This window comes from Melospiza georgiana, chromosome W (assembly GCF_028018845.1).
Source record: "Melospiza georgiana isolate bMelGeo1 chromosome W, bMelGeo1.pri, whole genome shotgun sequence".
NCBI classification, from domain to species: domain Eukaryota; kingdom Metazoa; phylum Chordata; class Aves; order Passeriformes; family Passerellidae; genus Melospiza; species Melospiza georgiana.
The window spans coordinates 3,699,459-3,714,625 of record NC_080464.1 but is presented as its reverse complement, the minus strand read 5'-3'; the positions used below and the strand labels follow the sequence as shown (position 1 = coordinate 3,714,625).

The window sequence follows — 15,167 nt, the reverse complement described above, 5'->3', positions numbered from 1 at the left end:
CGGCCGGCTGCGGCGCCTCACGGCAACGTCACCCACCCCCAACGGCGGCTACCCACCCGCAGCCATACGGTGCTGACACACGCACACATCCCATACTACAACTCTCAGGATGCTCCGATCAGTCGAACCACGTCCCCCACTACCTGCGCACCCTGTCGTGTGAAAGGTGACCCTACCGTCACTTCCGCACGCTGTGCAAGCCGGGAATGCGAGTAGCGATTGGCCGGCGCCTGCCCTGCTTTTCACCGTGTAGGGGAGCAGGAAGCGGTAACGGCAAAGCGAGCGCGGCAGGGTGAGGGGCTCCTTACGGTGAGTTACCCAGCAGAACTGCCTCCAGAGTGTGACCCAGCCGGGAATTGAAAAGGAATCGATTTAATGCGCCCTTTGATGACGTAATAACGACTAATGAGGTGGCGGTGTGCTAAACGCATGGTTCGGGCCGGCACTGGTTGGGTCCCTTCCTCAGGGGAGCCCTTGTGGGATACTTGTGCCTGCCGGTGGTTGCGCACACCTCTCTCTGAATGCCCGTGCCCGTGCCCGGCAGGCACTTAGCACTGATTAGGCCTTCTGCCGCTTCTGAGACTCGGCGGACGCACATTTGCTTCCCCGCCTGAGGCGGGCTCTGCTGCCGCCTTACGATTGGCGGGGTTCGCGCAGACTACTGTCAGCGCCCGCCAGTGGGGCTGCGGCGGTCCGCGGGGCTGTGAGGGGCTTTGACAGGGCTGGGCCTCGGCCTCGCTTTCGAGAGCTTCGCGCTGACTCGAGCCAGCGGGAACTACAAGGGGTTTTGGCGGCGGGTCGCAGTTCTGCCTCTCAGCTGCTATGGACAACGTGAGGCTTCTGCCCCTTGAAAGCGCGACACCCCAATGTATGCCCTGCCCTACTTGTCAGGGCGTGGGTGCCTTGGTCACCTCTGTCTTAGCGATAGCGAGGCCTTGTATGTGATTGAGAGGGAACTGAGGGGCTGGCTTGTGTCCTTGCTCTGTGGTTGCTATCTTTGAAGAAAAATAAATAGAAAAGCGCACAAGAAATTCTCATGTCTGCGTTATTTTCAAGCAACTACTGCTGTTACCCACCAAACACCCCTCATTTTCTTTTCCTGATGTGGCTACAATGAGATGGCAGGGGTTTGGCCAGTGCTCAGTCTGCTGTTCTGTGTTGTCTGCTTTGCCTGCGTGCATTTAGATACAATACATATAGACAAAGAAAACAAATATCTTGTGCCTGGAATAAGAGGAATTCCTGTTGAAGTGCAGGAGGGTGGAAGTAATAAAATGGCTTTATTGAGGTAGATTTATAAGAAAAAAATTGCTAATTGTGTGCATATTGTGAGATGCATCTAGTATCAGAAGTTAATAAGGTTAAGTCAGTAGTCAACTGGGTCTACTGAAAAATCCACGTAAATAATGGAATTAATCCAGTTTTCATCACTCATAAATGAGTCTGCATCTAAGTGTCTATTTGGATCGCTTCTGTCTGCCTTCCTTGGTATCTTGGTTTTTCTCTGAGGACTGCATTTCATTTCTTGCTCCAAAGTAGTCATGCTCTCATTGAACATATGCTGTTCTGTTGGGCTTTCTTCTGCAATACCAGAGTTTGAAATGAGAAGATTCAATGAATGCTGCAACTATATTTAGATGGGCGATAAATTAACTTTTTTTACTAGTCTTGTGTTAATTCAGAACAAATTATCTATCATAAGTTGTTTTTTATTTGTGATTTTTAGTGTTCTGAGAGACTGAAACTTTTAAAAATTTCTTGAATTGGGGGCTTGCTCTGTTATTTTGGGGGTGTAAGATCTCCCTATAAACAATTTGGAAGTAAATTCTGGATAGGTGGAAAAAATGAGATTTGAGCTTGAAATTTTGTTTGGTTTAACTTTTAGGGAATTACACTTTTAACTGCAAGTCATCTATCAATGTACAATATGTCAAAAGTGGGCAAGAAAATTAAACAGTGAAGTAAATGGCTGACAACTTTCTACATGAAACTTTATGGAATGATGGATGGAAGAAAGATGCTGATCATCTGTCTTAGAGCCATCATTAAAGATGAGGTGAAGGCAGCAGCATTCTTTTCCTTCAGCCTCACTTTCTCTTTTGCCCCCACAAGATCCTGATATGTATTTCAGCATCTGCTTGGCAAAGCAGTGATAGCAGATAAAACTAGACTTCCATAAGCTGTTGCTTCTGCTCTTTTCCGTCTCTTGGCAAAATGATTTCTCCATGGGACAGTTTTTCTGAGATGCAAGAAAGTGTGTTTTGTGGTGCAAATAGGAATTCCACAATTTATTTTACCTGATGTCGTACAATAACTTTGCTTTTATCATAACCAGGTAATTCCTCTTCAGTATGTGTTGGAAGCAAGGTAGAATTTACATATCTGCTCAGGGGTGTTATCAAGCATGGTGGCACCAGCTCAGGACTTTTCAATTCCAGTCACATACAAAAAATCTGCATAAGTTAGGGAACACTTGCTATCTAGTTTCTTCTACCAGTCTAAAGAAAACTGCTTCTTAGCCACACCTAATTTTCCATCTCTATATTCAATTTTTGGTTTGATACTAGCAGCTCTCCTAACTTTCTTCCTTTTGTCCATACTAAGTACAAAAATAAGGGAATTTGAGACATACCCTTCACTATAAAAGTCATTCAAGCCTAATGACCATCTTCTTTCAGAAACCATATGTTCTTCAAAGTGAGTTAGACTATGACAAGAAACAAATTTCTGCATTAATGTGACTTTGAAATATCTTTGCTTTTTCTGTGGCATTCTCAGTGTGAGCCATGTGAATGTGGAAATTGAAGATGAGTGCTGCTGCACAGATCTGAAGTAATTTTTCCCAGAGTTAATTTGTAAAATGCTTTCATTGAACCATTTGAACTCTCTCCAGAGATTCTTTTGCATCAGCAGCACACCCTCTGTGTCTCATCCACAGGCACAGACTTCTGCTAAACTTTTTGAAGTTTGAGGATCTCTGCAACTCCCACCTCCAGCTATGTTTGTTGTATAAGTAAGGGAGAAATAGCCATGAGATTACAAGCCCATATGTCTCTTTTAAAAGTTGGCAAAGAATATTTCACCTTGTAGGGGGAGAAATGTAAGAAGCCTGGGTGAATAAGAAGCTCTTTGCTCCTGGGTGTGACAACACATTAAATCCCTGGACACTCCTCTGTACCCAGAAGCTGAAAAGTGTTGTTTTATTACATCCTTATTTAAAGGAAGTAAACATCTTGTGTTTACTAGATACAAAATGTGACTTAAGTATGAAAAATTTTAGAACCATTCTTTCACAAAGAGGATTGATAAAATTGCAAGAAGTAACTATAAAGATTATGACATTATGTTGCCAAGATGGAGAATAGTTAGCTGTGGAGATGTTACACCCCTGCAGTATTTGCTTTGAGGGAGGTGGGTCCTTGCTGAATTTGTAGAATAAAGAAATGCATTTACGAACTTTGACTGTTTTTTCATGCTGTCGTGGTTTGAGACAAGTTAGGAGGAAACATTCTGAAATTGTCTCCTCTGAAGAAGGCAGGTCTTGGCACTCCCTCCCCCCAACGAAAGGAATTTCTTGGAGGAAAGTGAAAAAAAACTGTTTATAAACTGTGTATAAATAAAGCCATACTTCATTAACCCTCATGTTTCCTACCTGACAGCTAAAATCAGGTAAACCTGTTACCAAGACAGTTTGATGTTTCCATTGTTTTTTTAGTTTCTGAAAAGTGCTAGTTAGTTCATGTCTGTATAATAAGCTGACTGTGCATAGTACTTTCTAAGTGGCGCAGTATTCTTACTGTCCTACCACATCTTTTGCAGACTAATCCTTTTGCCATGGAAGCTGAAGAAATTATGGAATGTATCCAGGAATTCCCTGAACACTATAAAGTTATTTTGGATAGACTCAATGAACAACGTGAGCAGGACCAGTTTACAGATATCACACTGATTGTTGATGGTATGTATACACTTGAGAACCAGTTGGTACCCACAGAATTATGAAAGCTGTGCTGGCAAGCTGTTGGGTTTGTCGTGGGTCAACTGTCAAACTGGGCTGCTAACATTCTTGGGCTGTATTGGTGTGTTAGTTGCTTGCAGTTTCAGTTATTAATCTTGGGCTGAACAGTCTCCAGCAGAGATTAATAATTTTGTTTCTGCTTTTAATAGAATCCCAGAATGGCCTGGGCTAAAAGGGACCTTAAAGCTCATCTGGTTCTTACCCCCTGCCATGGGCAGGGACACCTTCCATTAGACCAGGTTGCTTCCAGCCCCATCCAACCTAGCCTTGAACACTTCAGGGATGGGACAGCCACAGTTTCTCTGGTCAACCTGTGCCAGGGCCTCACCACTCTTGCAAGGAAGAATTTCTTCTTGACATCTAATCTAAATCTCCCCTCTTTTAGTTTAAAACCATTCCCACTTGTCCTATCACTATCTGCCCATGTAAAAAGTCACTCTTTTTTTAAGCCCCCTTTAGGCATTGGAAGGTGCTCTAAGGTCTCCTCAAAGCACTTTCTTCTCCAGGCTGAATAGCTCCAATTCTCTCTGCCTGTCTTCATAGGAGAGGTGTTTCAACCCTGTGAGCATCTTTGTGGCCTCCTCTGGACCCGCTATTACAAGTCCACATTATTCTTGTGCTGAGGACTCTAGACCTGGATGCAGTGCTCCAGGTGGGGTTTCATGAGAGCAGAGTAGAGGGGGAGAGGAGGGAGCCCCTTCTGAACAAGGGGCTGAAGTTGTACAAATATTGGTTGATTATTTAAAAAGAAAAAAAAAAAAAGAAAAACCAGCTTGAAATAAGGTCAACTTCTTGCTTCTTGGGTATCTGCCTACTATTTTAATCTATAGTTAAAATAGGGTAGAACAACTCACTTATCTTTTTCTATGTGTTCTAAAGACATAAGTATTAGTTTAAAGGGAAGATGGAGATGCAAATGCTTATTATCTCATTAGAAAAGGTGGTGTCTGATGGGTCTCCCAAGATTGCTTCTTATCCCAAGCATGTTTTAGAACGGATGAGCACTTCAGTGAAGATAGGCAGTGTCTACTAGGACAGACCTAGCTAAAGGAGTACCACCTGATCCTTACAAGGATAGCAAGAATTCACTTGAAAGAAAAGGGACCTACAGAGCCTGGATTAGAAAAAAGTAAGCAAATGAAGAAAAAAAATCATTATTTGGAATCACCATAGTGTCACTGACAGCACTTGCACAAAACTTATCCTGAATGTTTGTTCCTGCTCTAGTATAACCAAATCCATGTATTGAGCTCAAAACTGTTTTCTTGTGCAGCTGTGTAGTTCTAATACATGTTGGTTCTCCTTCCTCCGTCCCATGGAGCCTTCTGGATGTTCATGCCTGGACCAGGGAGAAGGCAACACCATGATGGGAATACACAGTCTGGAAAACAGGAAGAATAGAGCTAAACCAATTTTGTTTTGCAGGGATCTTTATGATGGCAGAAATGATGATTAAATACATCCATATGTAAGAGCAGCAAAATCTGAGGAGAGCTTTGTGTTGATTTTGCACAGCCTAGATTTTGGTAGCAGAGGAGGGCCACAGAAGTAGCTTCCGTGAGAAGCTGCTAGAAGCTTCCACCATGTCCGACAGAGCCAATCTCTGATGGCTCTGAAGATGGACATGCTGCTGGCCCAATTAGAGAGGTTGGTAATGCCTCTGTGATGACATATTCGTGAAGAAAATCAAAACAGTGTGTGTGCAGTTTTTCCAGGGGTGGTGAGGTGCCGTGGCCGCTGCCATCTTGGTGCAGCCTGTGGTGAGACTTGCCTGCCTGGCTGCTCCTAGCTGGCCCCCTGTAGCTAGCTGTGCCGTGAGAAGAAGGGCAGGAGTGGTGGCAGTGGCTTCTCCTTCCCAGTGCCCCGCATGAAGAGAGGTGTTAAATAGCGCCAGTGCCAGCAGCTGCCACTGCCCACATACTGGCAGCAGAGCCTCCTGGCCGCAAGCATGGCGAGCAACTCACCCGTGCAGAACCTAAACAAGATTGACCTTTTGGCGCTGTGGGATCCTGCAGGAATCTTTGAATTGGTGGAACTTGTTGGCAATGGTACTTACGGACAGCAGTTTTTCTTCTAGTCAAAGAAGAGGAGGAAGTGAGGACATGTGAGGGAAAACAATATGGCGGTACCAAGGTCAGTGGAAAAAAAGAGGGGGAGGAGGTGCTCCAAGCCCCAGAGCCAAGATTCCTCTGCAGGCCGTGGTGAGGACTGGTAAAGTAATCTGTTCCTCTGCAGCCCATGAAGTACACGGGGGATGCAGAGATCCACTCACAGCCCATGAAAGAAGTACTCACGCTGGAGCGGGTGGATGCTGGAGAAAGCTGTGATCTAGTAGGAGACCTGAATAGAGTGGGCCGTGCTTCCACAGATAAAGAGAGAGAAGGCTCTTGCTTCCAAACTAGAGCAGCCTATCCTTAGAAGACTGAACCCTGTGAATTAGTGACCCATGCTGCAGCAGTTTCAGAAAGACTGTTTGCCTGTGACAGGGACTAAAATTGCAGCAATTTTGGCAGGACTGCTGCTCATGAGATTGGAGCCATGCTGGAGAAGTTCACAGAGAACTGTCTCCCGTGGTAGGGACCCCACGGCATAGCAGAGGAAAGACTCCTCTCCCCGAGTGAACAGAAAAAGGTCTTGGGTGACAAACTGACCAAAATCCCCACGCCCTGTCTCCCTGCACTGTTGGTGGGAAAGAGGGAGGGGCTGGGAGGGAAAAAAGGTGTTTCAAAGTCTTATTTCACTTCTCATTATCCTCCTCTGACTGTTAATAATAATTTTACCTTATACCTTTAAATTTGAATCTGTTTTGCCCTTGGAATGTTTTCTCCCAATTCTCATCTGTAGTGGATTGACATTGGCCCAACACCAGGCAACCATGAGAGTCACTCACTCACCCTCTGCTGCCACAGCTGAGCAGAGGAGAGAAAAAAAATTAATGAAGGGTTCATGAGTTGAGATAAGGACTAGGAGAAAAACACTTCAAGGGCAAAACAGGCTCAGCTTAGAGGTACAAAGTGAATTTATTGCTAACAGAATCAGAGGAGGATAATGAGAAGTAAAATAAGCCCTTAAAACACCTTTTCCCCCCAGCCCCTACTGACAGTGCAGACAGACAGGGCATGGGGGTTTTTGGGTCAGTTCATTACAGAGACTTTCTCCTGCTGCTCCGGGAGAGGAGTCCTTCCCCTGTGAGATCATGGGGTCCCTCCCACAGGAGACAGTTCCCCATTAACTTCTCCAGCATGGGTCCACTCTAATGGGCAGCAGTCTTACTGCACCTACTGCAATGTGAATCCCCCCGACGGGCAATCAATCCTCCCAAAACTGCTGTGACGTGGGTCACTCTTCACAGGGTGCAGTCCTCCAAAGACAGGCTGCTCCAGCCTGGAAGCAAGGGCCCTCTCTCTCCACTGGGTCTTCCACTGGATCACGGCCTCCTCCAAGCATCCACCACTCTGGTGTGAGCACCTCCCCCATGGGCTGCGGGTGAATCTCTGCATCCCCCATGGACCCATGGGCTGCAGGGGGACAGCCTGCGTCACCATGGTCTCCACCACGGCCTGCAGAGGAATCTTGGCTCCAGCACCTGGAGCACCTCCTCCCTCTCCTTCTCCACTGACCTTGGTGTCGCCATGTTGTTTTCCCTCACATGTTCTCACCTCCTCCTCTTCTCTGACTAGAAGAAAACTGTGTGACTTCGCTTTTTCTTCTTCAATATGTCATCATAGAGGCATTACCAACCTCTCACATTGGCCCAGTTTTGGCCAGCAGCATGTCCATCTTCAGAGCTATCAGGGATTGGTTCTGCTGGACATGGTGAGAGCTTCCAGCAGCTTCCCACTGGAGCCACCTCTGTGGCCCCCCTGCTACCAAAAACCAGGTCATGCAAAACCAATACATCATCTCAGCTCATGAGCCCTTTGTTAATTTTTTCCCCTCTTCTCTGCCCAACTGAGAACAAGAGAAGATGAGCAAACAGCTTTCATGGGTGCTTGGCATTTGGCCCGTGTCAAACCACAACAAGCTTGGATAAAATCTGAGAACTGAGCCCAAGACACACAGGAAAAAGTTTGAACAGGAATTTCCCACAGCTTAAATATTTTAAAAGAGAAGCACTCTTGCGTGAGTCCTTTAGCTGACTGAATTGAAGAGCTTCAACAAGGTCACTGATGTCTGCAAGGATCTGCATAAGATAGGACAGGCTAGCTGCAGTGGTATCCCATGTTACAAAGAGACATGCTAAGTAACTATGAGCTGCTGGAATAGATTTGTAGACTGGGTGATTCTGCAGCTGTTCTCTGCATCTGCACTTATTCTGCACTATGAGTGAAGAAGGTGTTATCCTAAACCAAATTTTTTCTCTCTCTTTGTAGGTCACCATTTCAAAGCTCATAAGGCTGTTCTTGCTGCCTGTAGCCAGTTCTTCTACAAATTCTTCCAAGATTTCACTCAGGAGCCCTTGGTGGAGATTGAAGGTAGTCTGATTCATGCAAATTAAAACCTTCAGAGTTGTGTGCTCATGCTCAAAATGAATGTAGTATCACTGGTATGGGCTTAAATGCATGCTTGATCATATTGATTAGTTTTCTAGATATCAGCTCTTGAGTTGTGAGGTAATGTTGTGGTTTAACCCTGACTGGCAACTAAGCACCACAGAGCCAGGCTGGCTCATTTTCCACCAGTGGGATGGGGGGGAGAATCAGAAGTGTAAAAGTGAGAAAGGAACTTGTGGATTGAGATAAAACCAGTTTAATAATTAAAAATAAATAGTAATTTTGTGAAAATTATAAGTGAAAGAGAAAAAAAGAGGGGAGAAACCCAAGGAAGACAAGTGATGCAAATTAAAAGAGTTGCTTGCCACCAACTGACCAATGCCCAGCCAATCCCCTAGCAGTGGCCCCTCTACCTGCCTCCCACACACATTTTATATACTGAGCATGATGTCATATGTTTTGGAATATTCCTTTGGTCAGTTGGAGTCACCTGTCCTGGCTGTGTCTCCTACCAACTGCCCACACACCCCCAGTCTGCTCACTGTCAGGCCAGTGTGAGAAGCAGAAAAGGCCTTGGATCTGTGTAAGCGTTGCTCAGCAGTAACTGAAACAGCAGTGTGTTATCAACACTGTTTCAGCACAGGAAGGACATCGACCTCTTGGAGCAAGTCCAGAGGAGGCCACCAAGATGATCAGAGGGCTGGAGAACCTCTGCTATGAGGAAAGGCGAGGAGAATTGGGATTGTTCAGCCTGGAGAAGAAAAGCTTCAGGGTGACCTAATTGGGGCTTCCACTACCTGAAGGGAGTCTACGGGAAAGATGGAGAGAGACTATTTACAAAGGTCTGGAGTGAAAAGACAAGAAGGAATGGCTTCACACTGGCAGACAGTAGGTTTAGATTAGATATTAGGAAAAAATTCTTTCCTGTGAGGGTAACGAGACCCTGCGCAGGTTGCCCAGAGAAGTTGTGGATTTTTTCATCCCTGGAAGTGTTCAAGCCCAGGCTGGATGGAGTTTGGAACAACCTGGTTTAGTGGAAGGTATCTCTGCCCATGGCAGAGGGTTGAAACAAGATGATCTTTAAGGTCCCTTCCAACCCAAACCATTCTATGATTGAGCACAGATCCAAAACATAGCCCCATGCTAGCTACAATGAAGAAATTTAAATCTGTCCCAACCAAAACCAGTACAGGTAGCTATTGCCACTGAAAAAAAAAAAACTTCCCCTGAAGAAAAATTAAAAATAAAAAACATACCTTTGCTGGGATGGAAGAACAGGATAGATGTGGAGCAATACCTTCCTAGTAGGTAAAAAATTTCCTGGAGAAATGCAGCTTCTAATAACTTGCTGCTCAGAGATCTCTTGAGAGAGATCATATTTTTATGTTTAAATTTGAACTTTTTTATTTTATACAAGTAGCTTTTTGTCCATCTTATCCTTTTTATCTTTGTCATGGAATGACTGTAGTTGTTCCACATTCACCTGTTTTTATAGTAGACTTTTTATTCCAATGTGAGCCTTTCAAGGGTGGCATCTTCTTGAAACTGGGTATTGGAGTACTGTGAGCAGGCAAGTTTGAAAGACTGAGGAAGTGTTAAAAGAGACTGTTTTTCTTGCTTGTAAACAGGTGTAAGTAACATGGCATTTCGTCACCTAATTGAGTTCACCTATACAGCAAAACTAATGGTCCAAGGTGAGGAAGAAGCAAATGATGTTTGGAAAGCAGCTGAGTATCTACAGATGTTAGAAGCTATCAAAGCACTTGAAATCAGGTAAACACATAAGCCTTTTTCTTCCCAACACTGAAATGTAGAGTCTTAAGAATCCTTGTATGAGAGCTGCCAGTATTTTCCAGTGCTCTTCTTTATCCTGAAACCTCCTAAACTCATGTGGTATTGTATACTCTTCTACTATAAGATAGGGGTCAGAATTATACAAGCTAAACAAATAAATGTCACATTCTTTGGGCTAGAACTTGATGACAAGTGACATGGCTGGTAAATGTTGCAGACATTTTAGGGCTGTGACTTTGTGATAACTAATACCAGGCTTCTATACTGACTGCCCACACCTGATTGACAGCTGGCTGTACAGTGATGATATCTTTCAGGTAATTAGACCACATTAACAAGTTTGAAATACTCCTTTGATTTCATGCAGCTTTCTGCTTTCAAGAGAATAGGCAGTGATTTTAAAGGTTATTGCTGCAAATTTAGTCTCAAACTTCTTGAACAAATGTAGTTGTTATAATTGGTTTTATATGGGATCAGTACTTAATCAAATATTGTTCTAGCACCTTTTATCCAGTACAAGGAACTGTAATTCATTACCAAACTCCAACCTGAGAAAAGCAGGTGCCATTCCCATCATGCTATTTTTCTTCCCCTTCCTTCTCTTTCACAAAGTGCTGTCACGTTCTCATTTCTTCTGTATGCTATACTGTTCTTCTGTCATGAAGCAGGGGGAGTGGCAATAAATAACTCCCAGCATTACAGTTATCCTTGCTTTCTCTTCTAGAATGCTGAAAGGTCTTTGTGTTCAGGCTAAGGAAAGACTGTTGTTTCTTCTTTATCTACCCATAGACACACTAAGCTAAGGAGAATGGCTCTGACACGGAGTTCCTCTAGTAGCCAAACAAACAAAACCTCCATGACATGGTACCCTGGAAACTTGTTTTTCAACATCAGTGTTTTTTTTAGTTTTTGGAATCAAGTTATTCTGTTGATTGGTAGCAGAGCTGAATAACTATGTTGGGGTTTTTTTTGATAGAAAATATAGGATTGTGCATTTCTAGTTCTACTCTCCAACCCCAACAATACCCTTTTTTGACATTATTGAGATTAAACATGGTATCACCAAAAGAACTTTTTTTTTCATTTAGGGAAAAGCAGATCATTGCTGTCTGTTTGAGAAATTTAAGACACTTGAAATCGAAAAACTGTGTTTTAATTGGTATCACTTAGAGTCCCTGTACACTGGTAGAGCTGTTTAACCAGGATTCAGATCAGTCCGTCAAGCTAAACTGTCTAGTCTGTAATTAATTCCCACTAATGTAAAATGTTTGTTGGTTATGCATCACTAGTAAATGCTGTAATTCTTATGTTACAAGGAAATAAATATTTGGCTTAACACACACATGGTGCAAGCCAGTCTATTCTTAGAATTATTTCCATTGTTCATAGATTTTTGGGTGGGCGTTTTCAGTTAGAAAAACAAACTTGAGTACCACTCAGTCTCAGTTCTCTCCTTCATAGTAGGAAGGGGACAAATTGCAATACAGTGCCTCTAGCTGAGCTTTGATTAAAAGGGGCAAGCATCAGAAACTTCAACTAAAGTAGAGGTTATTATAAAACTAACCATTTGTGTAATGCATCGAAGAGTTGCACAGCACATAATCCAGACTTGAAAGAAAACAACTAGCTGTTATTCCTTGAGGTACAGTGTATTCTATGTGTGTATCCTCATTCAGTTCCACACCTGAGCCACACAGTGTACTCAAGGACAGTAGTCTCCTCTTTGCTGAGCAGATTATTATTTTTGTATGTGTTCCTGGAGCTCCTTGCAGTAATGTGCAAAGTAACTGTCACATTCTAGGCATCAGAAATATGTCCTAGATGAAACTTAAGTTTAGCTGCTGTGTCTTCCTGTGTCTGAATATAGTAAAGTGCAGTTTAATAAGCTGTATCCTGCATTAGGTCATTAGCCACACATTTCTACTCTATGACAAACCAAAACTGGAGAAAAACCTTATCACCCCTATTACTAGAAAACCTGAAAGTGATAGGGAGTAGGTTACATAAAAGGATTTATCAGGATGAAAAGGAAGGTAAAGGTACAAAGTACTCTGATTGCAGTCTGATTTGAGGGGAAGATAGCCACTCATTTTCAAAACTGATAATCAGTATTTAAACCTCCAGCATGTAAGTGCTGTGGATAATCATGAGTGTGTGACTTGAAAGCATTGCCCCAGTGTATTGGGGTGATTTTATGATGATGCTTTATTCCCTATCTGCTTTATGCCCAGAAAACAACTTCTGTAGTTTTAAGATGGACCCGGAGGGTGGGGCAGGGAGCCTTGGATTCATGCGTGGCGCTCTGTTCAAGCTATCTCTCTCAGAAGTGGTTGGTGCCTATACGGATTGTTACTTAATTGACTTGTTTGCTGGATTAATTTTCGCCAACTTAGGCAAGAAGCTTCTGGGGTTTTTTCTGGTTTTTCCCCTTCCTCTGGCCTGGAGGCTTTTCACTCGCAAATCCTTTCGGCAGGTTTTTTTTGGGTTTGTGGTTTGGTTTTTTTTCTCCTGCCTGAGGAGCCTGTGGGGTGGCCCTGGCTGGTCTGAACCCCGGAAAGACCGAGACAGCCAAAGAAGGGACATTAAACTCCACCAACTTCGCCGGCTGAGAGGAGAAGACCCACACCAGAAATCTAGCAGGTTCCCTGCTGCTTTGTGAACTCTTTTCTCCTCCACTGACAAAGGGCAGTCGCCATCTTTGCCTCTCAGCCACGCAGCAAGGTGGAAGTGGGGTGTAAAGTTCAATTTTCTTTTTTTTCCTGTGCTTTGTGGGTATCTTGCTTTGTTAATAAACAGTTTTCCAGGTTTGTTTCACTTTCATCCCCTGGTATCCATTTCTCTCATTGGCAGAAGAAATGGGAGTTATTGAAGCCCTCTCTTTTTAGAGAGAAAACTCATTTTACAGCATTTTTCTCCTAGAATTTGTCTCCAAACTGAGACACCCAGTCAGCTCTGTCCATGTTTGAGATGGGATGCTATCTCTGACATCTTGGAGGAAGGGGGTTTTGGATTTATGGTGCAAGGAAAAGAAGAACAGAGCTGGAAGCTGTGCTTAAGCCCAGATAAATTAAATTAAAATACTCTTTTCACATCCCAGTGACGTTTTTCTTTTTTACTTCAACTGTTAGCTGTGTGTTTTCCTAAATTACAAGGTGTTATAATAATCATTGTGTGAAGTCACAGCTGTAGTGTTTTGTAAGAAGCTCTAAGTGCTGCAGGCAGTTTCATGCACTCCAGAGCTTGAGAGGTGAATAGTGTAGGAAGAACTTGAATCTTATTTCTGAGTAGGCAGGCCAAAATACAGCATTTTGCATTTCTTGTATAAACCTATGCCATTAGGCTAACTGGCCTTTCTTCTTGATAGGTGCTTTGTATCATTTAAATTGAGCCATTTAAAACACTTTAATAACCTTATGTTAAAGGCTCCACAACTTTAACTGTGCTGTTTTACAGCTCTAAGGAGTATAGATTAAGGACAAATTAACATCTGAAATAGGTGCAGGTTATGTGGCCACTCATCATTCACCTTCTTTGAGAAACATCTAGCTAGTGTTTAATGCAGAAGCTCAGCGTCAGGCAGGAATTGTTATGTAAGTGCTTATGGATCCTAACTATGTTTATGTAAATGTTTTGCAGGAACAAAGAAAATTCATCACCCTTAGAATCAAATCAAAGACAAGGTAAAAATAAAGCAAAAAAGAGGAAGATTGCTGAAACATCTAATGTTATCACAGAAGCACTGCCATCTGCAGAATCAGAGCCTGTTGAAATTGAGGTTGAGATTGCTGAAGGGACGATTGAAGTGGAAGATGACAGCATCAAAACACTTGAAGTAGCTTCTGCAGAGCAATCTATAAAGTACATACATAAAACAGGTACATCAGATGAATCTGCTTTGGCTCTTTTAGCAGATATCACCAGTAAGTATCGTCAAGGAGAGACAAAATGCCAGATTCAAGAAGAAGGTGGTGCAACTGATCCCTCATGCAAACAGGTAGAAGATATTGAACTTGTGGAACTTCAAGTGTCGCATGTGAAGAATCTATTCCACTGTGAAAAATGTAACCGTTCATTTAAATTGTTTTACCATTTTAAGGAACACATGAAAACACACTCTGCTGAGAGTTACAAGTGTGATCTATGCAATAAAAGCTACCTACGAGAGAGTGCTTTGAAACAACACCTCACCTGTCACCACCTTGATGAAGGTGGTGCTAGCAAGAAGCAAAGACCTGGCAAGAAAATACATATATGCCAATACTGTGATAAGCAGTTTGATCACTTTGGACATTTTAAAGAGCACCTCCGAAAGCACACAGGTAAGAACACTGATATAGTCCTGTTCTTGTGGCTTTGGGTCTAGCATTTTGAGGTTTTACATATTTTGGGGAAATAGAAAATATGCTGAAGAAAATGCATGAGTCCTGAGTGCTAGAAATACTTTGCTTGCAGTTGCAACTAAAATGCTGGTTTGTTGTTTTTTTTTTTTTGTTTGTTTGTTTTACATTGATATAAACTTTGAGGGATTGAGGTGGTTAAAAATAGATGCCTAAAACCAGAAAGCTTCTCTTTTCAGTCTATTAAATCCTAAAATATTACTTTCAAAATAATTTCTTAAAGCATGTTTTTTTCTTGGAAAGTACCAAACTGAGGAGCTGCCATGACATGCTCTTGTTTTCACAATTCTGCTAGTAAATGTTTCTGTTGAAATATGATCTAAACCATGAGCTTCTCAGTGAAATATATATTTTAAAGAGTTTCTTTTACTAACAGAACATATGAGCGAATGCCTAATAATGCATTAGGCATAAAGTACCCCCTTCCTCTTGACATCTCATCTGATTTCATTTTTTTTGTTAATT

General features: G+C 42.8%; 1 protein-coding gene across 2 annotated transcripts in view; it reads left to right on the top strand.

Annotated features, from left to right (window-relative positions):
• The first annotated feature begins 3,831 nt into the window (after positions 1–3,831).
• Positions 3,832–15,167, top strand: part of LOC131095388 (zinc finger protein 131-like) — a 29,678-nt gene continuing 18,342 nt past the window's right edge. Inside the window, exons 1-5 of one of the 2 annotated variants that reach the window (XM_058043082.1) lie at positions 3,835–3,958; positions 8,392–8,493; positions 10,140–10,284; positions 13,942–14,299; positions 14,402–14,624. In XM_058043082.1, the coding sequence (XP_057899065.1) occupies positions 3,835–3,958; positions 8,392–8,493; positions 10,140–10,284; positions 13,942–14,299; positions 14,402–14,624 (952 nt within the window). Of the gene's footprint in view, positions 3,959–8,391; positions 8,494–10,139; positions 10,285–13,941; positions 14,625–15,167 lie in introns of both variants that reach the window. The other variant, XM_058043083.1, reaches the window with a different exon arrangement.